At 41.5% G+C, this 26,825-nt stretch overlaps 1 protein-coding gene across 1 annotated transcript in view; it reads right to left on the reverse strand.

Moving 5' to 3' along the window:
- FGF14 (fibroblast growth factor 14) overlaps window positions 1-24,607 on the reverse strand; it is a 620,592-nt gene extending 595,985 nt beyond the window's left edge. The window contains exon 1 of the mRNA XM_045978511.1: window positions 23,621-24,607. Coding sequence (XP_045834467.1) covers window positions 23,621-23,828 — 208 coding nt within the window. The 5' untranslated portion in view covers window positions 23,829-24,607. The remainder of the gene's footprint in view (window positions 1-23,620) is intronic.
- Between the last annotated feature and the right edge of the window lie 2,218 nt (window positions 24,608-26,825).

Raw genomic sequence — 26,825 nt, forward strand, 5'->3', positions numbered from 1 at the left:
TGCACTTGAAAATAAAACACTTTTTGTACATCATCAAACAAAAAAATTACCTTTGGAGGGGAAAAACCAGTATCTTCCTTAGAAAATAACACCAAGACTTTGCAAAGCTCTCGCTGGAAAGCCAGCCAGACCTTTTACAGCCTTCGTTGTGCCTCCTGAGACTCATCTTCCCTCTGGGTATCTCACTAATGATGGCTTCAAGAGAGAGAATACCGGCACTGCTCTGAATTTAATTCTTTGGTTCAAGCAAAGGTAAATAGCCCTTCTCCTAATCCCCCAGGGCACAGCCAAGGCAAGGCTATAATACTTAAATATAAGATAGTTAAATATTTGAATATAACACAAAGAAAGTCAACATAGAAAGCCATGGAACCAGATAATCTAGCATACAGTTTACCTGTTTTCAGTTTAGACTTCAATACACGAATAACTCCTTGCTAAGTTTCCAACCTGCCCCAAATGTCTAATTACATCTAATAGCCTAATAACCAAACCTAAGAGAAGCACTGGGGAAAGCATGAAGTTTCTTTCCCTACGCAGTTTACCTTCACTTTCAAGGTTGAAGTTCATGTCTGAACTTTTCCTCAGGTGATTGGACCTAAGAATGTCCACCTGCTAGGGGAGAGGCTCCACCTTTATATGACAGGGCTTGACTCTACTAGAAAGTACGGTGAATTTTTTAAACAAAGCACAGTGAGCAGGGGTTGTAATGTTACAACTTTAGATGACATTCATCTCAAGAATGTTTGGGTTTTGAATGAGGTAGTTAGGTAGTGAACCAGAATACATTTAAATGAAAGAAGTATAATTTATATCTCACAGTGAATTCTCATCTTTATTACATTAACATTAAAGCTAACTAGACAAATTAAATATAAATATAGTATCATATTGTCAGTATATTAATGAAATGCCCATGCTTTGAAAATAAATAAGAAGAGTCAAAGCAATATTTCAATAAAAAATAAATATATAAAAAACTCTTCACTCTATATATACTGTATATATCTAGAGTCTGTGTTCTATTTTCACAGGGATATTAATTTCTTGGAAGTGTTTGTAAGTTTCACAGACTATTATTTTTTAAGTGTTTATAAGCTAAACTACAGTAAAAGTATGCATATATTGTTATTAAAAAATTTTCATAGTATCTTAGAGTTTCATGTATTATACAACAAAGTTGTTTCTTTGAAATACCAAGACATTTTTAGATTGTTCTTTGGTAGAGTAAATTAAGAATGGTAAAAGGTCTTTTGGTTATATATTAACTTAAAATGAAATTTATAACCCTCATGATATTTTCAACAAATATTCCTTGCACAGTTGCATGTCCACAGGTAAAAAAATGAAGCTGGATCCTTACCTAATACCATATATAAAAATTAACTCAAAAAGGACCAAAGACTCAAATGTAAGGGCTAAAACTCTCAGGAGAAGATTTAGGACAAAATCTTCAGTCAGGAAATGGTTTCTTAGATATGACAGCAAATACACAAATGACAAAAAAAAAAATAGATAAATTGGACTTAATCAAAATTTAAAATTTTGTGCATCAAAGGGCACCATCAAGAAAGTGAAAAAACAATTCACGGAATAGAAGAAAATATTTGTAAATCACATACTTGATAAGAAACTTGTATCCAGAATATATAAAGAACTCTCACAAATCAAAAATAAAAAGACAAATAATGCAGTTAAAAATGAGCAAAGAATTTGAATAAACATTTCTCCAAAGAAGATACACAAAGAGCCAATAAGCACATGAAAAGAAGCTCAATGTCATTAGTCATTAGAGAAATGCAAATCAAAACCATAATGATATATTACTTCACACTCACTAGGATGACTATAATCAAAACGGCAGACAATAACAAGTATTGGCAAGAATGTGGAGAAATTGAAACCCTCACATGTTGCTGGAAGAAATATAAAATTGTGCAGCTGCTTTTAAAAACAATTTGGTGGTCTCTCAAAGTATTAACACAGAATTATCATCTGACCAGCAATTCTACTGGTTGGTATATACCCAAGAAAACTAAAACTTACACATGGGTAAAAATTTATACACAAATGTTCATAGCAGCATTATATTTAGTAATAAAAAATGGAAATAATGCAAATGTGCCTCATCTGAAGAATGAATAAACAAAATGTGGTATAGCTACACAATGGAATACTCTTGGAAAATAAAACAGAATGAGGTACTGATATGTTCTACAATGTAGAGGAACCTTGAAAACATTATGCTAATTGAATGTGTTCACATATTTTATGATTCCATTTATGTGAAATATCCAGAATAAGAAAACCCAGAGAAACTAAAAGTATGTTCATCCTTGCCAGGGTATGAGGAGAGAGAGAGAGAAGGAATGATGGTTATAGGTAAGGAGTTTCTTTTTAAGTTAATGAAAATGTTCTAACATTAGACAGTGGTAATAGCTGCAGTTTGACAAGACCTGAATATACCTAAAAAATACTAAAATGTACACTTTAAAAGGGTAAATTTTAAAGTATATGAACCATATCTCAATAAAGCTTTCATAAAAATGATATTTAAAGTTCATAATCTGGATCTAAGAAATGCATTTACAATGATATTATAGTTGTACCACCAATTATTTTAGATTGCTCTTATTACAAAAAATGTTCTTTAGTTTTCTTATAATTCATTAGACAAGTATGCCTATTAATAGCCATGTAAACATATTTAAAAGAATAACAACAAAAAAATGTACAAACACTCTCAAGGGCATTTCCAGTGGGCCTTGTGGGCAAAAACCAATTTCTAGTCACAACCTATTTTACAGCTGTTACTATTGACATTGCATTTTTCGACTTAAAAATGCACCCAACCTATTGTGAAATGCTATCCAAGGACAGCCATGGACTCTGCATTCTGTCTGGAATACTCCAGCCCAAATCTGTTCTTCATTCGGTCCAACATGCAGACTCTCATGACATAACTGGCTGTGGCAAAGGGAAAAAGGAAAAGGAGAGAAAAGAGGAAGGAGGATGAACCCGGTCATCCCTCCACCTCTAGCAATATTGCTTCTTTAGCTCCAGGACTGACCCAACCCAGCAGCCTTCCATCTTTAGCCAACCTTCCCTTACTCCTACTCCCCCTAGAGAACGAAGATCCTGTCTTCATGAATCATCCACTGGGCCAAGCATATACCATTCTTCATGTAGAAGGAATTCAGTAAGTGTTGGGTATTGAATCAACCAACTGAAATGGGACTTCACGCTTTAAAAATGTTTTTAAAAAATTAAAATAGCTTTACAAAAAAAAAAAAGGAAACCAATCTTCAATCTAAAATATCAGTTCTTAAAAAATTAAAATAAAATATCAGTTCTTAATCATGGTGTCATAATCATTCATGTACCACGATGTCTGCTCAAGTAGTTTGTCACTAACAATAGAGTACTAATATTTGTCAATGACTGACTTTTTTATATAATTAGAATATATTCAAGGCTATTGTTCTAACAATGTCCTTATTATATTAATTCTAATATTATTTCTTAAGTAGAGAAAGGAGTAAATGACAACTAATGAGCAGAGATAATTATTCATAGAAATGTATTAAACATGAGGGTGTTATCTCTCATGACTCAAACTTTTATTCTTTCCAGAAAGCCCTCCATGTCCTCTTGTTGGCCCCACAGCATCAGAGCCACAGATAGGCCTATACCCTACAATATTAATCAAAAGAAATTAGTTAGATGTTATTCCCTACAGATATATATGGCAAGTCTACATATTTATTTTCTATTAAACCATAATTTCTAATCCAGTTAAGGGTAAGTCCCATAGTGACCACAGGGAATTAACTTAAAGGGAGCCCTAGAATGAAGGTTATTATCTCCTCCTTCCATATCAAATGAAGTAGCCAAAGGAAAAACAAAAAAACAAATAAAATAAACAAAAATAATGCATGAGAGCATCTAAAATAATTGAGATTTTCCCAGTCTATTACTTTAGATGGAAGATTAATAAGGTGCTATGGGAGAGTCATAGCAATCCTTAGGAGAATATAAAGTAAAAAAGCTATTGGCGGGGCACCTGGGTGGCTCAGTGGGTTAAGCCTCTGCCTTCAGCTCAGGTCATGACCCCAGGGTTCTGGGATTGAGCCCCACATCGGGCTCTCTGCTCAGTGGGGAGCCTGCTTCCTCCTCTCTCTCTGCCTGCCTCTCTGCCTACTTGTGATCTCTGTCTGTCAAATAAATAAATAAATAAAATCTTTAAAAAAAAAAAAAGCTATTGGCAAGTAGCCCCCCACTTTATCTGTGGAGAGCATCTAAAATAATTGAGATTTTCCCAGTTTATTACTTTAGATGGAAGGTTAATAAGGTGCTATGGGAGAGTCATAGCAGTCCTTAGGAGAATATAAAGTAAAAAAGCTATTGGCAAATACAGTAGCCCCCCACTTTATCTGTGGGGGATATATCCCAAGACCTCCAGTGGATGCCTGAAACCATAGATAGATGTTTTTCCCTTTATATACATATGCATGATCAAGTTTAATTTATAAATTAGGTACAGTGAGAGATTAACAATAATAGTAGAGCAATTAGAACAACATACCGTAATAAAAGTGTGTATGTGGTCTCTCTCTCTCTCTTACACACACACACACACACACACACACACACACACACACACAATATCTACTTGTGTTATATTCACCCTTCATCTTGTGATGATGTGAAATGATAAAATGCCTACATGGGGAGATAAAGTGAGGGGAACGATGAGGGTATTGGAACACAGTGTTAGGCTACTCTTGAACTTCTAACCATTGGTCAGAAGAATCATCTGCTTCTGCTCCATGTTTGCAGGCGGGTAACTGAAAGCTTGGAGAGCAAAACCACGGATATGCAAGGATGGCTGAATGTCTCACCAGAGACAGTGGAATCAATCATGCTGGACATCAGAAAACTTTGCACTGACCATACAAGTCCAACAGCTACAGAGTCAGAGTGTTTTTCATTTCCTCCCAATGAATTTTCAAATAGCCTGAAGTCCTACTGACAATATATTCTTTTCTTTAATGTCTTATTTTCTGCTCTCATCTAATACTGGTCCATACGCAGGGATCATGATAGAAAACAACACTGAAACCTATTTTAAAAAACCTATAGTGTTAATTAAATATATCATATATTTGGAGGCAGGAACTCTCTTGACTTCTAAGCTACCTACATGGCCTACTTCTCTGAAAGAAGTTTAAAGTGCTGGTTATAGTGTAGAGATCCTTAACTACCCAATACCAAGATGTCAGACCAGTTAACATGATTTACAAGTAGACATGCTTAAAAATGTCCAGTTCAGTCATTACACCTATGCTGCAGATTTCAGTACCTTATTTTAATTAAAAAATCATCTCAACAAAAAGCTACTTGAAAGCCATGAAATGAACTGGTTAAAGTTATGAAATATTCTGTTTTTTAATTTCAAAATCATAAGTTGAAAAACACAAAATATGTAATCTATTATTTTTTAACTGATCCTACTTCTTAGCTATTTTTTTCTGCCTTCAAATTACTGTTAATATGAGCCCTTCTCCAATGGCTCTCTTGGGTGAAAGATTGTACTGGCCTGCAGATGAAGAAGGTACATAGACATCTCAGATTTACAATAAGCTAAAATGCCTAGCATACATTCCATAAATACATTCAACACACTTAGAATTTGCCCTGCAAATTAAAAAAATTCAAACCACAATTTAGTTAAAATAGTATATCACTATTCAGCATCTCAAAATATAGATATTTTACCATAATGGGATATAGCAATTAGGAAATAAATACAATGTTTATTACATGAAAGTGACTTTTACACAATTTTTTAAGTCCCTGTACCCATATGGCAATTGTACGGTATTTATTAGCAATACCAACTTCTACCATTTTCCCTAATTTTCTTATAATTCTGAAGAGGAGATTAGAAGATATCCTAATGAAATCTACAATAACATTAAAAAGCATTTCTACCAATTATAAACTTAAAAGAATACAAGAAAGAATGGGTTGAGGGTCTGCCTTACATTTCATCTGTTACAGTGAAAGGAAACACATAGTTAGGCAAAAACTGTCACCAAGATTCAGAGATAATGCCTCCTTCTGCTTTGGATCACACAAAGAAAAGAAGGTTATGGTTCAGAACGAGTTCAATGACTCTAATGTCCTTTCTCAAGGCTCTCAGAAATCCATATTATTGGGTACCGGAAAGACCAGACAAGAAAGTGTGTATATATCTATGCCAATCCATATAACACATCTTCATGCGCAAAGGGTGTACATTTTAATTTTTTATTCAGAGCTATGCTAATACAACACCACTTCGGCGCTTTACTTAACTCTGCTGCGATATTCTGACCTTTCGCATTGTATAACTATAACCTTTATCCTAATTTGCAAAGAGTTTGATTAATTCAGTGATGCACTAACCCACAGAAACGACAGAGTTCAGGTTAATGCTGCCAGTTTGCTCCTACCGCGGGTACAGCCACTACTGCCGTCACCGAAAATAAACCCATTCCCCCTCCTGCATGAATTACGCTTGTGACCCTGTAAGGGTCCAATGTGGTCCAAGTGGTTGAAATATCCAAATAACCTTGTATCCGAATAGCCCATGACATTTTAGTGCTTCCCAGTGCGGTGTTTCACTGGAAAATATAATCTTGCAGAGAAATAAACTGCCTCATGAGTACATAAGTACTCCAAAGTTGCTCGGTACTACACCTGAAAGTATTGAATGTCATTCTCACCATATTTAGGAAGCCAGTAAAGCTACCAGAGTTAGAGAATTTAAACTGGGATCTGGCCTCAAATTATATAAGATAACACATGATGTATGTTCATCTGTGTACCAGTGACATGTAACTTTCAAGAGCATATTCGCTACACTTCCTGTCTCACATTCTCAGCAAATCATTGATTTCAAGGAGTCACCTTGAGCCTCCCCGAGGACATCGCTTTCTCCCATTTACACCTTTTATTTCAGCATTACAAAGTTCAGAGGAAGCAGTGGCCTTCCTGTTGCAGAGTGTCTTGGTGTGTTTTCAGTTTATCTCTTCCCAAGCACCGAGAGATATTTCTCCAGCCCATATTCAACCATACTCAGAACCACCCCTTGATCGGAGCTCCTGTTTCCCATCTCCAACTAAGAAAGGATATTTCACTTGCCTGCTTCTTACTATGAAAGCCTCCGCCTTGCGCTACCCTCCCACAACCAGCTCCACCAGTAATACTTTCCAACTGTACCAGAGCAATTCCCAAGCATGTCACTCCCTGCTGGGGAAACGCTCTCGAGTTCACTGATTCTTACCACACCAGCCTAACTCCTCTGCCAGGCTTTTGGACTCCAAATTATGATTCCTCTAATCCTTTAAAATGTGATTTCATTAGTGTTCCCACAAATCCCCAGACATGTACCTTTCCTTCAGTCTTTGACTTTCACTCACAGTTCTCCCCCTGCCAAGAATATACTTCTCTTTCCTGCCAACTGAAACATGCATTCGAGAGTCAGCTCAGGTCACATTTCTCTAAAAGATTTCCCTTTCCTTCCCTGACATCCCTCATGGATGTCCTACAGCACTCCAGTTAGCCTTCAACGGACCAGGACTCTCTCATTTCTGGTATTCTCCGTACATTTAGCTAAGTACTTGTGGGCCAAAGACCAAATCCTCACAGGATATTTTAAATCTCTCCTAGTAACTAACATAGACCATACCACGTATTATTTAATAAATACAGATAAGATTATTGTATAGGATTATATATCATCTATCATCTCAAAACCTCAGGGTCACTTTCGAATTTACAAATAACAGATATTTTCTATAGACTAACTACATCTTCGCAACAACAAAAACAGCAGTCCCAAGAAAGAAAGAAACGGAAGAAAGTGTTGCTTTTCAGAAACAGATTAAAAGGACAACACATCCATGGGATTTCTGCATGTCTTGAACTGCATGTCTTTATCTCAGACTCTTTGCAAGGATATTGCTACCTTGGAGCCCAGGGATAATGCCTCCTTCCAGGTTAGAAGACAGATTTGTTTCCTGACCAGGAAAATAAAGATAATGCCTCCCTGCAGAGCAAAGGTTGGGCAGCTTTGCTAGACACTCCTTAAAAGACAGAAAATTGCCTAACCCCGGAGTTCCTCAGCCATGACACAAACCCCAAGTGCAAGCTCTGCCTGGGTCACTCGGCATTATCCCTGGGGGGATTTGGGGACAAGGGGAATGGATGAGAACATGAAGCTCATGCTGCCTGCTGTGCCCTGAGTAATAAAATCCTTTATCTCTGACCCAGGAGTCTCCTGTCTTCAGCCAGCATTTACGTAACTGGGGCAGGCTACCGTGGTAGCCTGAAAACTGGGTCAACTTGCAAACCCTTTGTAGTTGTGGACAACTTCTGCCTATTAACCAAAAGTAAGTCTGTTCAATTAGGAGCTTCTAGTTTACAAAAAGAGATAAACAAAAGCTACCACATCACGTTCTGCATATCTAGCATTCAACGATATGGCTGAATCTTGAAAACAACATGCTGAGTGAAAGAAGCAAACTCAAAAGTGTGAGGACACCATGATTTAATGATATGAGGTTCTACCGCATGCTAAGGTTAAGCGAGAAATACAGAATGGTGGCTGCTTCTTAGGAGACTCCCGGATGGAAATGGCATATAAAAGAGAAGGAGATTTCTGGGGTGATGGAATGTTCTATGTTTTGACTGGGGCGTTGGTTACAAGGACACAATAGTCAAAAGATAGCAAACACTATGGTAAGAACTGTGTGTTTTAACGTATATAAATTATGCTCAAGAAAGAAAATTACAAGTTCTAAATGTCTAAATACTGGATATATTGTAGTCTCTTTTAGTTTCAGGATATAATGATTCACAGACACACTAAGACATACTGGCCAGGTTCGCACACATTCTTTGAACATCGTCTTTCAAGAGGCAGCTACAACACGGGGATTTAAGAGTATGCACTGTGGAGTAATACTGCTCAGGTTTGTGCCTGGATCTTGAGCTGTTAGTTAGATATTGTCAGGCAACCTCCTTAACCTCTTCATGCCTGGGTTTTATCCTCTTAAACACAATTACAGTCGACCCTTGAATAATACCCAGCTTAGGGGCGCTGATTCCCTGTGCAGTCAAAAATCCATGTATAACTTTTGACTCCCCCAAAACTTAACTATTGACTGGACGTCTTACTGATAACCTAAACAGCTGACTAACACATATTTTGCATGCTATATGTATTACATATTATATTCTTATAATAATATCTCACTTTTTCTTAATTTTTCAGTCTTTCTAGGCTACATAGTTTTTCTGCAAGTTTTTTTTCAATTGTCAGAAATCTCAAAAAAAATTTCCAATAGATTTATTGAAAAAAGTCCACATACAAGTGGACCCACACAGTTCAAACCCATGTAGTTCAAGGGTCAACTGATAAAAAAAAAGTTACTACCTGTGGTTGTAAGAACTAAGGAGGTATTATAGGTGAATTGCTTTGAAAATAGAAAGCATTCTCTAAAGATTAATTGTAATTATTATTTATTTAGGGATAGTGATAACATAAAATTCAAAGTAATTCAGGATATTTCTGTTAAAGTAGGATAGCAATATGCTTTTAAAAATCTAGTAACTTTAAAGGACATTTTTTAGTGGGAATATGAGGTTGAATATTTATTATAATAATACCACCCAAAAGTCAAATATAATAAGGCAATAGATCCATATCACAGTTTTTTATTTTTTTTAAAGATTTTATTTATTTATTTGACAGACAGAGATCTCAAGTAGGCAGAGAGCGAGAGAGAGGAGGAACCAGGCTCCCTGCTGAGCAGAGAGCCCTATGTGGGGCTCCATCCCAGGACCCTGGGACCATGACCCGAGCCGAAGGCAGAGGCTTTAACCCACTGAGCCACCCAGGCACCCCCATATCACAGTTTTTCAAATGTTACTGAAAGCACAGAAAGAAAAAATTAAGTCAAATAAATGCCACTTTTGGTAAATATCTCAAGTCCAAATAAACGTGTCTCATTTACTTTCTGACAACTGTATTGTTAGCCTTTTTTGCCCTTTTTTCCCTAATGTAATACATGTGAAAGTTGAAGGTCCAATTGAATGTTAATCCTGACCTTGCCTAAAGAGTAAATTGAGGACAAAACTTTTGAAAGACAAGCCTCAAGGAAATATGTTAAAGGACAAAATCTGGAGTATGATAGCACAAATAAGGGAGAGTGAGACAAAGCGGTGAATTCTCTGTGATGGAAAAGCACTTTGGTAAAGGACAAAGCAAAGAACAGAGATCAAACTTCATGGCTCTGTAGACCAAGCCCCACTCTATCTTTAGCATGTAAGTGCTCGCTTCGGCAGAATATATACTAGCATGTACGCCACTGGTTAATGTCCCCATAAAAAGGTGTGTCTGCCCCAGAATCACCTCCGAATTGTGCTCCTTAAGATTATTCCCAAGATTGCAAAAGGAAATACAATTAGGAAAGAGAAAATAAACAATAAGCGATAATGATGCAAAATTTCTGTCCTTTTAAAATTCCTTTTTTTTTCTTTTTTTTTTAACTGCATCATTAAACTAGTTCTAACACTTACTATCCACTCCACTGAAAGTATTTCCAGGATTTCATACCCACTATTATATGTATGACATATGAGAAATTTTATGTCACTGAGTTGGCACATGAGAGGAAATTTTCAGTGTAAAAAGGAATGTAATGAAGTCAATGAGAAACACAAATTCCTAGGAAACAAGTCGAGTCACTAGATACTAAAGGAAGAAGGGGCCTATTGGGTTAGTGTTTCCAATCTGCCCCACCTGAGTATTGATTTAGTTAGAGAACGGACTCGGGCCTCCAGGCAAACATCCTTTCTTTGACAAAGAATTACAGTACCTGGGGTACAACAGTAACACAACCAAAGATGAGTTTCAGCCTTTGAAGTAGTTGGCTATTAAAAACCACAACAACATTTTTCCGCAATTCTTCCTTTTTAAGTACAACAGTAGTGTACCCTGTGCTCCACACAGGAAGAGAAAAGAAAAGAGATTGCAATCCCTCCCAAACGCTGCTTTATCTAAGAGGCAGCATTACAGAAGAGGTTACCACGCACTTCAGCGATCCACTGTAATTGTGCAGACAGCAAAATGTTACGGGCGGGGGAGGGGGAGCATTTTAATTACAACTACATTCAGTTCTATCTAAAAAGCAGGTGCGCACACTTACATATGTAAATTCAGTAAAGTTCACACTTCCTTTTCTTGCCAGACTTGAATAGTTAATTGGAAAACTTGGCTTTTAATTGCACTCGTGGACTCCTCAACTGAACAAAGTATTGTGTACAAAAACATGTACTTTTGACAAAGACCTATATATATAATCATAAAAAAAAAAACTTTTGACTTTTCTTCCTTGTAAAGCATTTTTTCTGTCCCTGAGGACTTCCAGGTGTGAAGTGAAGAAAATGAACTCTTTATCCTAGAGCAACTCTCCTAGAACTGCCTGCTTAAGTTTTGATCTAAAAAGAGAAATTCGTCAGTTTTCTACTTGCTATTTATCGCTACCACAGCTCTTTGATATGAACAGTCTGAAGAGAGCCAAGGTTTTACCCCATGTTTCAAGGAGATGGAGACGTGTTATTGGCCAATGGCCAGCGGGTCAGGATCCACAAGAGTTGTCCAAATCAAAAACCTGTGGTCAAAACATCCTAGACGCTCCCCTCTCCTTCTTCCCAAATTCAAATTGGCCACTGAGATAGAAGGACGCAACTCCTCTCCAGCTCCTGTCTGGACCGACCACTTCCACTTCAGCTGCTGCCTTTGTGGACTTTCTACCTTCAGTCTTGCCCCACTCAAAACTCTTTTAACCCACCTCTCCACGATAGCACTTGTCTCAAAAGTAAATCTGACCATGCCACAAAGCACAGGATCTGTTCTTGACTATTGACATAGTTAATTTGTATATCGGGACCCACAGAATGGAGAGAGGCCTAGTGACCTTGCCCAGTCAAGGAAATCTAACATATACAAATCACAGCCCTCCAACTAGGCTTTAGCTAGCTTACCTTACATTAGAAAATAGGATTTGCTGTCTTTATGAGGGAATCCCTAACCTCCTAGCCAATCATGCTTGTTTTCGTGTTGCCTCTTCTAATGCTTTTTAAAACTCACACTTGCCCAAAATTCCTTGAGAAGGATGTTCCAACTACTTGCGGACACTGTACTGCCCCAATCAAGGACTGTTTTCCCTTGAAGAAAGGACATCAAACTGATTAGTAAAGTGTTTTAGTTTTGCAAATTGCCAGTTTGGGCAATGAGTTGGGACCTAAAGAGAGCTGCTAAAGATTCCAGGGACAGCTTCTAGAAGCAGGTGGAAGATACCGAGAGCCATTTTGCTTGCTGCCTCTCTAGCTGCTCTAGTAAGCTTCTCTCTGATCAAGCTCTACTTATTTTGCATTCTGAGCTCCTCAAGTTTGTTTATCTTAGCCCTTCCAGATGGAAAACTGGGATGTGAGGGACTCCAGGTTTTTCTCAGTGAGGTTTGTGGCCAAACTCATGTACAAGGTAAGCTCCTCTGGGGGTGTTCTTACAAGTCTCAGGAACTGTGCGGGCAGCCAACAATAGTAAGTCTGCTTGAATTATGATGGGTTATTTAAAGGGAAAGTAACGGTTATCCCTCAATCTAAAGAAAGCAAGATGGCAGCCACTGGGGGGACAGGATTCACAAAGCTTCGAAGTAAGTCCACAGCACAAACTGCTAGGAAACTTGGGGAAATTAACTAGGACCAGAAATTCAGACTTTTCAAACCAATGGTACATCAACATCTACGTGCAAGTTGCATTATTAAAAGCCATTAGGATATCCACTGCTATAAAGACATTTTCTTATGAAAGGAATAATAGATCTATTGTATTGCTAATGGGGACCTCATAAGCCTAAGCCACAGAACTGGTGGGCATGGGTCAAACACCTAAAAGCTCTTAAAGTGTTTGGCACCTAACTGGAAGACTCCTGTGCTAGGGTAAGTTGATCACAGAATGGGTTAGATTGACGCTATGCCACTTGCCAACCGCAAGGAAACTTCTGTGTAACAAGGCACACTGCAAAACACCACAAAATTCCCAACCCAATGGCACATCCCTCTTAGGTATAAATTTGGCTCTGAGAGACCCAACGCTTCACTGAAGAAATGGGATCTTCAAGTTCCAAAGAATTAAGTGTGACATATTTCAGCGCAAACATTTATGACTAAGGACTATAGTCCCCAAAGTTGTAGGTATCTACAAAAATGGCCAGATCTAAGCAAGACAACCTAGATTTAAAATGACCTTTATGGCGAACATTCCAATTAGACAAAATCATTCATTTAAAAAGTGAGCCTGAAAGTAAGTATTCCCAAATCAAACAGAATAGGATACCTATTTTAACTGGCATGCAGATGCCTTTGAAAGACTTCAAAAGTCCAATAAAACATTATGGGAAGATTCACTGCAAAAGGCTAATGAAAAATTAAGGACACAAGAAGTACCAAAAACAAAAGACTATGAGAATGAAATAACTTCTACTATTCCCTTCTTTGATCTTCCTTGACCTCAGTACTCACGAATCCTCTATCTGCACTGACTTTCCACTCTAATAGACTACAAAAACAAGTCCAAGTCCAGACTATAATGGCCAGAGATCCAATGGCCAGATACAATATCCAGAGATCCCTGTGCCAAAACAGTGCCCCCACATGGGCCCCTTTCAAGGACACCAAGGGATTTTCCAGTAAACCACTACCAATATTCCCTTAAACAGCCAAGGGGAAACTAAAATAAAATTATTTTAAAAGCTTTGTCAAATTCTGGTTGATACCTCAGCTTCACTCTTTACTTCAAAACCCACTCGCTCTGGAGCCCTGGAGAAGGGATGTGGAAAAACTGACAAAAGCCAGTAAAGGGTGAAAATTCTTACCAGAATCAGCTCTCCTGGATCTCTGTCTGTAATGCCTGGTCAAGAGAGGAAGGTAAAATTTCATGTTATCCCTTCCTTTTCAAGTGCATTGGATATTGATGCTTTATCTCCCAAGGGCAGTTATTGTCTTCTTATTTGTCTCATTTTATGTCCACTTGGCTTGGCAGCCAACAGGTTGGGGACCCTCGAAATACAGCCAGACAGAAGTGGAGGTTGCCCTCCATTGGTGGCTAGTGTCCTAGAGACTGTTGCCAGCTCTCAAGGGACTTGTGTAAGTCTTAATCTTGGCTATCTTTGGGAGTGGCTCTAGATCTTGGGAAAGCAGTATTTTTGCACCTTCTTTGGGGATGTCTCTTGCATCTAAAAGATTGTTCAATACCGCCAGGAATATTTACTGTTTGTCCTGGCTAAAACCTAACAAGATATTCGAAAGGACTTTTTTAAGTAGCTCTATGGTTAGAAGTTTGCTGATATTGGAGGCTGACAATCAGAACCTCGTGAAAACCTATTTTTTAGGCCTTCTCCCTTAAGCTAAATGAAACTATGTACCCAGATGGAAAGAAAACTATTTCAAAGACACATAGCTCTAAATCTAGAACACAGGAATCTTTTGGTTTCCATCTTAGGTAAATATCTTCTCCCTGACTTAAAGAAGCAAATAGAAGATAATGTAGTTGGATGGGTGGTCAGCCCTTTAAAGTTGCAGCCCCACTTTAAATTGCAAACCCAACTTTAAATTGCAAAACCCAACCAAAAAATACAACCAATTCTTTGAGGAATTAAAAAGAATGGTCCTTGTCTTATAAATTCAGTCTTTACAAGAAAAGAAATGCAGCCCTAGAAGCAATTAAAAACCCATACATCATTTTTATCAATCCCCAAACCTCCCCTGCTACTCGTTAAAAGCTTGTAGGTATTGTAAAATCTTGAATTTAGGAAACAAATCCTCATCAGAGAAGCTTGCGTTCTTTCCTTGTGCCTTTGAGATGTAAATGTTCTACCCAGCTTCTCTAGGACCTGAAGGACCTCTTTTTGAAAAGCAAACTTCAGGGAGGTAATTCTCATCAGAAGGAAGAAAAGAAAGAAAAGTGGGATAAGCTATTTGGAAACTAGGCCAATGAAAAATCTTTATGGTGAAAAGCCGTCTGACCAGGTTACCTTAATTTATCCCATCAATCTGGATCCAGCTGTTCTTTTATAAACTAGTGAGTTTTGCATTACTGTATCCTCAAAATAGTTTTTTTTTTCAATTTCTACATTTACAGTGACGTTTTTAAGATTCAAAACGCCTGCAATTCTCCCCAGTAACCTAAAGGGGACAGAAGCTGGTATAGAGAGGCTCCTCCCCCAACGTGTATGGAGGCTGTAGGAAAAGGCATCCGGAGAATATAATGGTTGGGACAGAATGCCGTCTGTCTCTGCACCAACCACACAGCTCTACAAAACGCACGAAGAGCTCTTGGTAGTGTCACCAGTGAACTACAATGCGTTTCTTCTTCCCAGGTTCAAAGATGGTGTGTGTCTACAATTCAGAGCCCACTCTTGGACCCGTCTTCTCCTCCACCGTGAAGAGTGGCCACACCTCCAAGAGGGGGGCAGGTCGGGCATGATCCCTGCCGTGGCCCTGCGTCTCTCATAGTCTCTGATTCTAGAATACAACGTAAGTATACTCAGCCTCGTCCAGGACAGATACCGGGAAGAGGGAAGAGCTCCCGTGAAGCCCGGACCGGGCGGAGGGTTACAGAAGCTAGAACAAGAGGGCTGAGGCTGACCTGAGATTGTTCTAATATTGCGGCTGAGGAAACTGAGGCTCAGAGAACTTCAGGAGGCAGCCGGGCTCTTCCAGCAGCTAGTGGGGAAGCGGAGAGCCCCACGGGGCTCATCTTCTGCCAGTCCGTGCTGGGGCGCGATGCCCCGCAGGTCAGCTCTTCCTTCCAGCCCAGCCCCTACGCCTCTGCGCCCAGCGGCGCCTTGAGGGGCGGCAGGTGTGGGCGCCCACCTGTGGGCCAGGACCAAGCTGTTTCCGCTCCCCTCCAGCCGGTGCTCGGGGGCGCCCCTGCTTGGACGACGCCGAGTAGCCCACAAACGCGCCATCTCAGGACCCGGGCCCTGCCTGCGCGCCGGGTCGCCCCAGCACTGGCTTCTGGCCGTCCTGGTTTCCATAGCAACGGATACACCGGCCGCCGGTCCCCAGAGACGGCCCGGGGTCAGAGGTCATCTCTGTGACAACGGAACTTCCCGCGCTACGGCGGCTCGGACGGGCCCGCTTCCGCCGCATTGCGATGCGGAGCACCCAGCGCTCCTAGGCGAGGAGCGCGTGGTGGCGGGTCCCAGAGGCGCGGTGCGCGCGTCACACGCGGAGGAAGACGGTGCGTGGCCTGCGTGCCGCTTCCCTGCGGACTCGATCGGGCAGACTCCGAAGCCGACTTCGCCGGGACACCCCGAGGGGCTCGACTCCTGGAAGCAGACCTGAGCCGCAGAGTGGCCGCCTCGCGGTTCGCAGACGACTGGGGCACGCGGCTCTGGAACGCGGGGGCCCCGCTTGCATTCCTGCCTTGTGCCAGACCTTGTCCCTGGCGCGCACTCCGCGCCCCCACCCGAGGCCCCAGCGCCCCAGCGCCCTCCACCTTTGACAGCGGCTCCAGAAGGGAGAAGCGAAATAGCTGTGGCTGTGGGATGTCCAAGGAGCTACCGAGTTGGAAGATGACGGCTTTAAAACTGAAAAGAATAAAATATTAAGGGAGGGGGGTACCCCCTTTCAAAGCAGCTGAACTAGAGGCTGTTTAGGTGCTGCCCCCTCGAGAGCAAAAATAAGCCCCAAAGGAGAGTCCCAGTTCCCATCTTCAGATAAGGAAGCTCAGAAAAGAAAAGAGGGACAATTCAGTGGACTGTGGTGGAATGTCTTCCTTTTAAGGAGAAGCAAATTTAAGATAAGAAAAGAAAAGGAAGGGGGCTCTTGCAGAGGGAACCTACGGTGCGTTCGCTATTCAAGCCCAGAGTGCCAGAAGCGGAGCCTGCGATTGGCCCTTGAGTTTGTATTTTTGAGTGAGGCCTCCAGTTTTGAGATTTCCAAAGAGGGTATTATAAAATGTGGGCCTAGGGAATGTCAGCAAACACGTTTGCTTTATCATGGCCGGAAGAAGAACTAGGAGGCCACCAACAACTTTCCCTCTCTGTTTTATCATTTAGAAACCAAATTCTTGGTTGGCATTGTTGGAAAGTTGTAAGCATTAAGTGAACTTAAGTAACTGTAATTTATACTTGCAGTTACATTCCCACAGTTAACTTTCACAAAGAATCCTATTTTCCCTATTAATTCACTTAATAGAAGTGTCCTGAAAACTTGCTATGTATCATAACTAAAGTTTTTGTCAGGGAACAATGATAAAGGCAATAGTGCCCAACAATTGTTGGGTGACTTTCTTAGATAGCTTTAATAGCTTAGATAAACAAAAGCTTCAGTTTCCCTGTAAAACATGTCTGCATTATGCCTCCCTTTTGCCTTGCAAGACCTTAAGAATTCCTTCTTTCAACTTCCCTTTTGTCATCCTACCTTTTACATTCTTTTTTTTTTTTTTTTTTTTTTCCTACCTTTTACATTCTGACCAAAGCGGAAAGTTAGCTTGTAGCAACTAGAGAAATACACAGCGAAAACATCGGGGACAATGCTCAGCCCTTAAAAAGCAGGAGAGCAATAACAGTGCATCTCTAGAGGCATATGGAGGAACCGAGAAGTCTCCCTCGGAAAATTCCCTGCTCTTCAGTGCTCAGGTTTTCAGCTCTGACAAATAAACCTGGTCTGTGACAAACAAACTGAATCCTTAAAAAGCAGAGACTACGGCACTGAGAAGGTAAAAGTGTCAGTAGTATTTGCCTGACCTACAGTCCCTCCTGGAGGTGATCCTAAGGTGAAGCTCAAAGGTTTTATTTATTTTTTTTTAAAGATTTTATTTATTTATTTGACAGAGAGAAATCACAAGAGAGGCAGGCAGAGAGAGAGGAAGGGAAGCAGGCTCTTCGCTGAGCAGAGAGCCCGATGTGGGACTCGATCCCAGGACCCTGAGATCATGACCTGAGCTGAAGGCAGCGGCTTAACCCACTGAGCCACCCAGGCACCCTCAAAGGTTTTATTAAGAATATAGACGCTATGGGATGCCTGGGTGGCTCAGTCGGTTAAGCATCTGCCTTCTGCTCAGGGTCCTGGGATCCAGTCCTGGGATCCAGTCCCGCATTGGGCTCCCTACTCAGCAGAGAAGCTGCTTTTCCCTCTCCCTCTGCCTGCTGCTCCCCCTGCTTGTGTGCTCTCTCTCTGTCAAATAAATAAATAAAAATCTGAAAAACAAAAAAAGAATATAGACACTACATCGCACTGTCTGGTTTAAAACTTAATAGAGGGGAGGAAATCTTAATAGAGGACCTTCATATGTACTGTTAAATTCCAACCATCTCGCCTTAAGGCATAAGAAACTATTTTGAATAAATGCTTCCATTTTGAGACATCTACATGGTATTTATAGGAGGCTTATGACTCAATTGAGTGAGTTATGATGCCAAAATGTACCAAGGAGTGAAAACTTTGATTGTTGTCCTTGTTGCCATATGTATAAAAACACCACAAAAGTCCCCAATGTTTGTGTTGCTAAAACATGGAAAACTGGGTTTGAACATTTTTAAAGAAATGGTTTCACGTGGGAAATGTTAAATATAGTATGGAATTACTTTTAGCGCCTTCTGAAAGCAATGCATTATTTGAACAAATATTCTCAGTTTTAGATGCTGTCTAATATGAGAATAGGCTGGTTATGGGTACAGCCAAAGTCATCCTCATTGTTAAAACCAAGTTGAAATTATCATGCACTGGATTTCACACTTGTTAACTTGGATATAATTTCAAAAAAGGAAAAGCCACTCTCCCAACAAGTCAATACTGGGAACCCTATCTAAAATGCCCTCTTTTGGATCATGAAGTGCCATTCGTTTTGCTACTTCAGTAACTAAAGCCTCCTGGATGGAGTCCAAGGCCAGCTCTGATTCCATGGAAACCCACTCCAAAGGCAACATGTCAGAAGGAGGAGAACCTTACACCTGTTAGGTGTTCCAGCCATGTAGTCTGAATCTGATGTCTCCATTGGATACAAGCTCAGTATTTAGAAACGCAGAAGTTATGGCCCATGTGTGGCTCACCCGGCTCTGCAGGAACCCAGGATGAGTTGGCAGGCTGAGAAAGGGAAGGAGTAAAAAATGCTTACTTCCTTTTTTCTTCCATCTCTCCCTATTTTCCCACCTCTAAAATGTCATGACAGCCCTACATGTAAAGCATGGGGTTTTAAAAGAATAACATATATTTAAATGAGGAACAGAGGCGTACCAGATGTTTGGGGCACCTAAAACAGCTTCAGGGAAAGGCAAAAGCAGAACTGAGAGACACCAAAAAAAGCAGGAAATAGAAAGTGACATTGAGTTCTCCCGAGCCCTGCTTGTTTCATCTCCAAGTTATATGGCAGAAAGAAAGACTGAGTTCATAAAAGGAGACCCTCTGGGCCATGAGTTGGTGGGATTCTTTAAATGTGTTCTGTTGAACTAGGTTTAAGACTTCTGCTTTGCACCCTCCCTGCCACTCTTACTGTTCAATAAAATTATCTTTGATTATAACTTATCTTAAATTCTGTGCTTTCAAAACCCTATCAGCCAAGAAAATTTGGGGGTCTCGTGAGTGTAGTTCAATGGTTGCATATATTCAAGGCTCTGTGGCTTCCTCTGCTTGTTGTAGATGATGTGTCTGAGGAGATATCCATGACACGACCTTAGTGTTTCTCTTTATCGTGGAATTTTTTTTTCCAACCACATTTCTTAGCAGCTGTCACTCAAAGTCTAGTGACCTGTATTAGTACCAAACTGGCCTGTAATACACATTGGTGAGTCCAAACTATCACTGCTGGTTTAAAGAAACATACCAAGCCCTCCTCCAGGCTAAATAAGAGCCTTGAACTTAGCATTCCTACTTAATGATTTGCCTATAATACAATCACCTTGCATAATTCATAAGTGAAAGCTAAGGCAGGTAATTTTTATTCTAAACATACAGCTACTGCTCTACCAGGAAAATGGGGGAAAGTAGGGTATTTAAGCATGCATGTGTTCTCTGCTAAGAGTTGTACTGTGAGGTACTGGACGTTTCTATGAAGATGGTAGATTTATATGCAGGATTTACATGCATATAAGCAAGATTTCTCAGCTATTGCAATTTACTTTAAAAAGCATATATTGTGTGAGTTATTCTTCATGTTCTTTTCCAGTTAAATTTTAGATAAATATAACTACAAAAAATTCTTGAAGTAATACCATCTATCGAGTGCTAATAACTTTTGGGTAGATAAATAACTCTGTCCTTAAGTTCATGACTCTATTATCTACTTTTTTCACACCAACATAACTATATAGCAGTGATCTCAAAGTCCTCTCAGAAGCCTTGATCAAACCAACCATAGTTGTTGACAATTTAAAAATTGGGAATAATCAGCAATATAATCTATAACTCGCAGAGATTGAGAAGAATTAGTAATCTAAGAAGTCTTCACACTAAATTCATGATCCTGCTACTGGCACTTGGAGGTATTCTGCCAAGCTTCTTAGTTTGAAACCAGTTAATTGTCCTCATTTTAGATTTAAGATAACATAATAGGTAGTAGTCAATCTGTTCTTTCTGGTTTTCACGGTTAAGAAGATTTTAGTCTTTGTTTTATTTTAATTACCCAATTAACTTCTTGGTTATACTGCTATCTTGGGATCAAAAACCTGCAAACAATTTTAGGCTTCATGTTAATAGCAGAAGGAGAATGGAACGTACCAACTACAATCCTGAAAGGGAATGGCTAAGCATGGATTTGATTTGAGTTCAAAAAGCAAAACTTTTAGAAGATGAGATATGACACATTAATATCACATTTTTACAATAATTCACAAAACGCTCCTATTTCCAGGTTGGAACTCTAACTTCTGGCAATCTGAGACTCCACCATCTCATTAGAATAGTTGGGGATGTTGTCAGACATGCTTTGAATTAACCCATCAATTCACACCCAAGTACTTTAGCATTCATAAGCTGCAAAATAAATTACCCTAAAAATAATTTGTCATTTGACACCTTCCAAAATGCCTTGAAGGGGGGGGGAGAATCTACTTTATTCCAGAGAGATGAAAGTAGGTGGAGTGGGGGAGGTGTAATAAAAATATCTTGCCCGTGTACAGGGGGGAATTAGTCTTTCCAGTAAAACTGCTTACCAAAAAAAAAAAAAAAAAAAAAAAAAAAAAGATAAAGGCCAGTAAGGAAACTTAGCCTTCTGAGCAGAATTCTTTCCCATTCTTCAGTACTATAGAGGGACTGACTTCAAGGTTCCTAAACAAATGGCCAAGTCTTAAAAAGAAAAGAAAAAAAAAGATGCTTTTACAGTATTCCTTTCTCAGAAGGGAGCTAAATCTACAGGACACGAGAAGCCTTCAAAACCCACTATTTTTACTGCCTGAAAGCACAAATCCTCCCTCCCAAGAGCAGTCTTTGGCTTGTCCCACTTTGCTAAGTCTTGCAAAAAGGGTCTTCACAGGAACTGGTGAGGCGGTGGTGGTGCGGCTCCAGCCATCACCGGAACGTCAGCAAGCGCTGGGCTCCATGCGGGGTCGGGGTACACCTCACAGTTGAATTAGGAATGCGAGCGGTAAGGTGACAGCATCACTTTCTCCTTGGGCAACGCTCAGGACGGGGGGGAGCAGTTCAGAGTTGCTAAATGCTGAGAAGTTGGGAGCGAGAAGGGTAAAAGGACGGGGAATGGAGGAGGGTGAGAAGGGAAGGAGGCGGCGGAGGAGGCCGAGGAGGGAACCGAGGCGGACGGCGAGAAAGGGGTAGAGTTACAGCACAGGAATGAGAATTCCAGGGCAGGGCACGCGGCCCACTGCAGCACGGCGCCCGCGGGCAGCCAGAGACTCTCTCCCAGAGCCTCCGCGGCTCCCGAACGTCCCAGGTGGGGCAACTGCCCAGGCGTCCCCCGCCCGCAAGCGAGCATCTGCCCTTTGGACGGTCTAACAACTCGCAGTTCCCCTCCTCCTGCAGCAGCGGGGGCCTCGCGGGGTGCTCAGCCTCCGCGCCCCCCACCTCCATCTCCGCCCACCCGCTCCTCCTCCTCCCCTGCCTTCTCTTCTTCCCCCTCCTCCTCCTCCTTCCTCTTCCTCCCTCCTCCTCCTCTCCCTCTCGCTCCGGGCACCCGCAGACGGCATCCCCCCCCACCCCCCCCCCCGCCCCGGAGCGAGCCGCCCCAGCTACGCTGCGTTTGAAGTGTTCGGAGGCAGGGAGACAGCAGCCACTTGCTGCCTGGCCGCTGGGGCTCGGGGTGCCAGCGCGGCCCCCGACGGAGCTCCGGGTGTCAGGGCGGCCGCGGGGAGCCATGATCTACTGCACCGCAGTGCCGGCGTCAGGAGCCTCCAGCGCCGGGCGGTCACTGCGGGACGCCCGGGGCCCCGCCCCCGCCCCCGACGCAGCCCCAGACACAAACACCCGGTCCCCGCGCCCTCCCCAGCCCGAACTGAACCCCGGGACGCCACACACCCCCGCTGCCCGCGCGCGCGGCTCCCAGACTGGCTTCGCCCAGCCTCCTCGTCGGCGCGCCGCCGCCACCACGCAGCCCTCCGGCCTGGCCTCCCCCAGTTGCTCGCCCACAGCTTCGCCGGACCCCCAAACGCCTCAGATTGGGATACCGGGAAGTGAACCCCCGGGACTTGACTCCCCGAATCACCTGCATTTGCATTTCTTATGTAATGCCCTGCAAGTTTCCCCGTTGGAGCCTTTGGAATAGGGGCGCATGATGACCGGAGCCTGAAGCTGGGACCCACGACCCGGCTTGTCCCACCCTCGGGACTCGGGCGCAGGGTTTTGACACTCCTTTTTCGGGAGGGGGGGGTGTTGTAAATTGCATATACTGGAGGGGCTGGGCTTGTCTTCTCCGTCTGGGGTTCCCCCAGGCATAAGCCCAGCTCAAGTATTCCCACTGGCAGGAGGTGTCGGAGGCAGACGGGGGAATGAGTTAATACTCGTGCCCGGAGAGCTAGACGGGGGAGGGAGGCGGGGGCTGACGGAGGAGCGGGGCCGCGAGGGAGAGGGCCTCTTTTACTTTGGTAAAGGTGATGGGGTGGCGAATATCGTGCAAGCTAATCAGGAAGTCTAGAGCAGGTCCTCGGCACCTAGCTACGTCCCTGAACCTGCAGCAGAAGTAAGGAGTGCTCGCGGTTCTTTTTCCTGGCAACTACCGAACCTTCAGCTGCCTCGGGCAAAACCTTAAGCCACGGCCCTTCAATATTCCACCAAACATAGGTAACCAAATACATTAAAAAAAAAAAAAAAGTTTCCTCCTCCCTCCTAGTGATGGATTGTGTTACAGCCAAGAGATGCTGATAATGGTTTTCTGGCTCAGAGACGCCGATCCAGCTGTTACCTGTTTATCCATCAACACCTCTATATGCAACACTGTCCTGGTTCCTTTTCTGTTTCCCCTGCCTTCCTGCATAGCAGAACTGCAGATATAGCTCAATGAGCAACAGACAGGTTATTATGAGGAAAAACATAACATGATGCATGTTTTGCTTACCAGTTGGGTTCTTGTTTTTCTTAAGACTCTTGCCACAAAGACACTGCAGCATATGCGTTCCTTTGCTGAAAATGTTCCAAAGAAACCACATTGATTTGGGCGAAAAGCAATCCAGCAGCTTAGACACCCTGAGAAAGAAGAGATCCTTGTGGTTGCATAATAATAATTTGAAATCAGTTCTCCTGAAGAGGGGCACCGGTTTTACCATAGGAAAAACGATAATATTCCGGATCTTCTCCCAGTTTTTTCCCCTCACGTGGTATATTTCTTTGAGACTTCTCAGTGATTGTTTTTTTTCGGCCAGGGTGAATGATTTATCCCCCTCGATCACCACTGGATTATTACCCAAGGGTTGGGAAAAAAATCCTTTTCAGCATGAAGCCAAACAAAAAAGCAAAGAAATCCCAGCAGAGACCAGAACTAATCAGAGAGAACAGTAATGCACAAAAGATCCCCAAAGAGAAAACCATAGCCTTTTACTTGATCGCTCTGAGGATGGGTGGGTCTGCAGAAGGCAAAGCAGGATTCATCTCACTGAGAGAAGACTGCCATTGTGTAGCCCCTAGGAGAGAAGGGAAAAAAAAAAAAAAAAGAGGAAAAAGAAAGAAAGAAAGAAGGGGGAAAAAAGGAAAAAAAAAAAAAAACCACCAGCACACACACACACACCAATACCACCTCCGAAATCGAGTCTAACAGCCGAAGACAGAGCCTCCCTTCTCCCAGTGTCGATTTTTTTTTTTTTATAATCAATCGCCAGTGCTCCGTGAGATCGGATTGAACCTGCAGTTCTCAATCACCACGAAGAAAAGATGCAAATCCAGGTGCCCCCTCCCCTTGTCAGGCTGGTAGTAGGTAGAGAGCGCCACAGATCCCCTTCCTCCTTCCCGTCACTCTCCCAGTTTCCAACCACGGTGAGCATGAGGAAGATCTCCCCTCCGGATTCCTCGCCCAGCCTCGGATGTGAGTTACAGGCATTAGAGGGAGGAGGAGGAGGAGTTGAAGTTTGCATTGAAAAGACTGGCTTTCCATGACGTAGCCACGTGCTTTCAGACCCGTCACCAGTGAGATGCCTCAACCCGCCCGGGGAGGGCAGTATCACTGCAGTCTCAGCGCTACTTTCCCCCTGGAAGTCCCCTACCGCCCGCACCCAGCCCCAACCCCAGCCCTGGACCCTCTCTCCCTCCTCTGCCCACAATGAGTCGGCGGGCTGCTTGCTCCTGGAGCCACCTAACAAGAGTGAAAAGTGGATTTTGAAAAGGGAAATGAACAATTATAATTAGTAAGCCCTGGAAAATATGGGAGAGGGAAGGGGTCTGAAGAGGAACAGTAGTTTCTGACCACCCCTCACAGCCCAGATGAGTTCCACCGCACTTACTTTAGCGAAGACAGCACAGAAAGCCTCTAAAACATGAAGGAAAACTCAAGTCCCTTTAGTTCTTCTCATTTGAATTCTACTTAAAGGGCTGTTTGAAAAATGTAGACTAGGCATACGACAAATATGTACTTACAGAAACAGCCTTTTAAAAAGATAACCACTAAAACCTAGGTGGCAAACTGGATTTTGGTGGAGAGGGTCATATGAGAAAAGTTAACACCTTTTTTAGACAGACAATCCATTATCCTCAAATAATTTTTTTGAACAGAAAACACTCTGCTTAGATTACACCCTAATTCATTGCTTGTTTCTGCGCCCATAATTGAACTAGCATTAAGTTCACCTTCATTCCCTTCTCATCTACACTAATATACAACCATGTCACCCACCACCACCATCTAACCTAACCAAACGGCAAATTTTCTGCTTCCCCAGGATACAACCCAGCTTCCTACTTCTCAGGAAATCAAAAGATTTAAGACAGAACTAAAGATTTTGTCTTATTTGAGAAAAAAATACAATGTAAAAATAGAGCAACTATTACAAAGAATAATATCACAAACTCCAGCGTACTCACGGTTCTCAAATTAACAAATGTGAGCATTTCAACACATTCGTGACCTGAGCTTTTCAGAAAAGTAAAATTGACCTCTCTCACTCTTACTAAGTAAACGGATTAAAGTTATGCCCATTTATTTCCATTTTATGGAAAACTGATATAAGAGTTTTAACTAATTTAAAAACAAGTTCTTAGGGGTGTGTGGGTGGCTCAGTCAGGTAAGCAGCTGCCTTTGGCTCAGGTCATGATCTCAGGGTCCTGGGATCAAGCCCCATATCAGGCTCCATGCTCAGTGGGGAGTCTGCCTCTCTTTCTCCCCCTGCTCATTTCTCTCTCTCTCTCAAATAAATAAATTAATTAAATATTTTAAAAAACAAAAATATGTTCTTAGAAGCTCCATTTTAATTCCAAAATAATAATAATAATAATAATAAAATAAAATCTCAAAATGCCTCTACTGCATGAGATCTCAAACTATCTTATAAACAAAGAGCTGTTGATTTGTTGTTAAGGATTGAGTCAAGAAATTGATTTTTAAAAATTAACACTTTGATTAGCAGTTATCAAAAAATAAAAAGGTAATAACTTTCCCACTGTGAGTTTTTTTAATGTCTGAGATGAGACATCAAAATTTGTACCCAATACCCAAAACCCTTTTGGGAAACATAGTCAATTTTAGGTAAGATAGAAAAAGAATCTAAAATGAATAAATTCTATTAATGATATGAAACTGCAAAGTTAAATAGTGATGCCCTCAGTGTGCCAAGAGAGTCATGTGATAAAGCCCAAGGAAACTACCGAGATTAATGGCAGTCTAAATAAAGTTTGGGAAGTAAAGAAAGAGAGAATACAGAGAGTCTAAAAATTTAATGCCAAATGACTTAGGACAAGCAGTCTGAAGAAAAAAAAAAAGGAAGAACAGAATTCCTTTTTGAAAGGGGAAAAATGGGATAGCATTGCCAAATAATTAAGAAAGCATTTTTTTTTATATTAATCAATTGGGGATGAATACTGTATGCTGCTTCTATAACATTCTGGTGTCCTCTCCTGGTTCTAGAATATCCCAATATGGATGGAAGCCAGAGAAACAGTTGAATCAAAAATATTCTCCCATCAAGTTCTCCTAACTTTACATGGCTCTAAGGTTCTATAAAAGTTTGCTGAGTTCCCTGAGGTATTTCACAAGTAGAGTAAAATCTGGGGAGATGTTCTGTAATTATGGAAACTTTTTACATGCTAAGTTTGTGTAGAAAGAACACTTCTCATACTGG

This window comes from Meles meles, chromosome 14 (assembly GCF_922984935.1).
Source record: "Meles meles chromosome 14, mMelMel3.1 paternal haplotype, whole genome shotgun sequence".
Lineage (NCBI taxonomy): Eukaryota > Metazoa > Chordata > Mammalia > Carnivora > Mustelidae > Meles > Meles meles.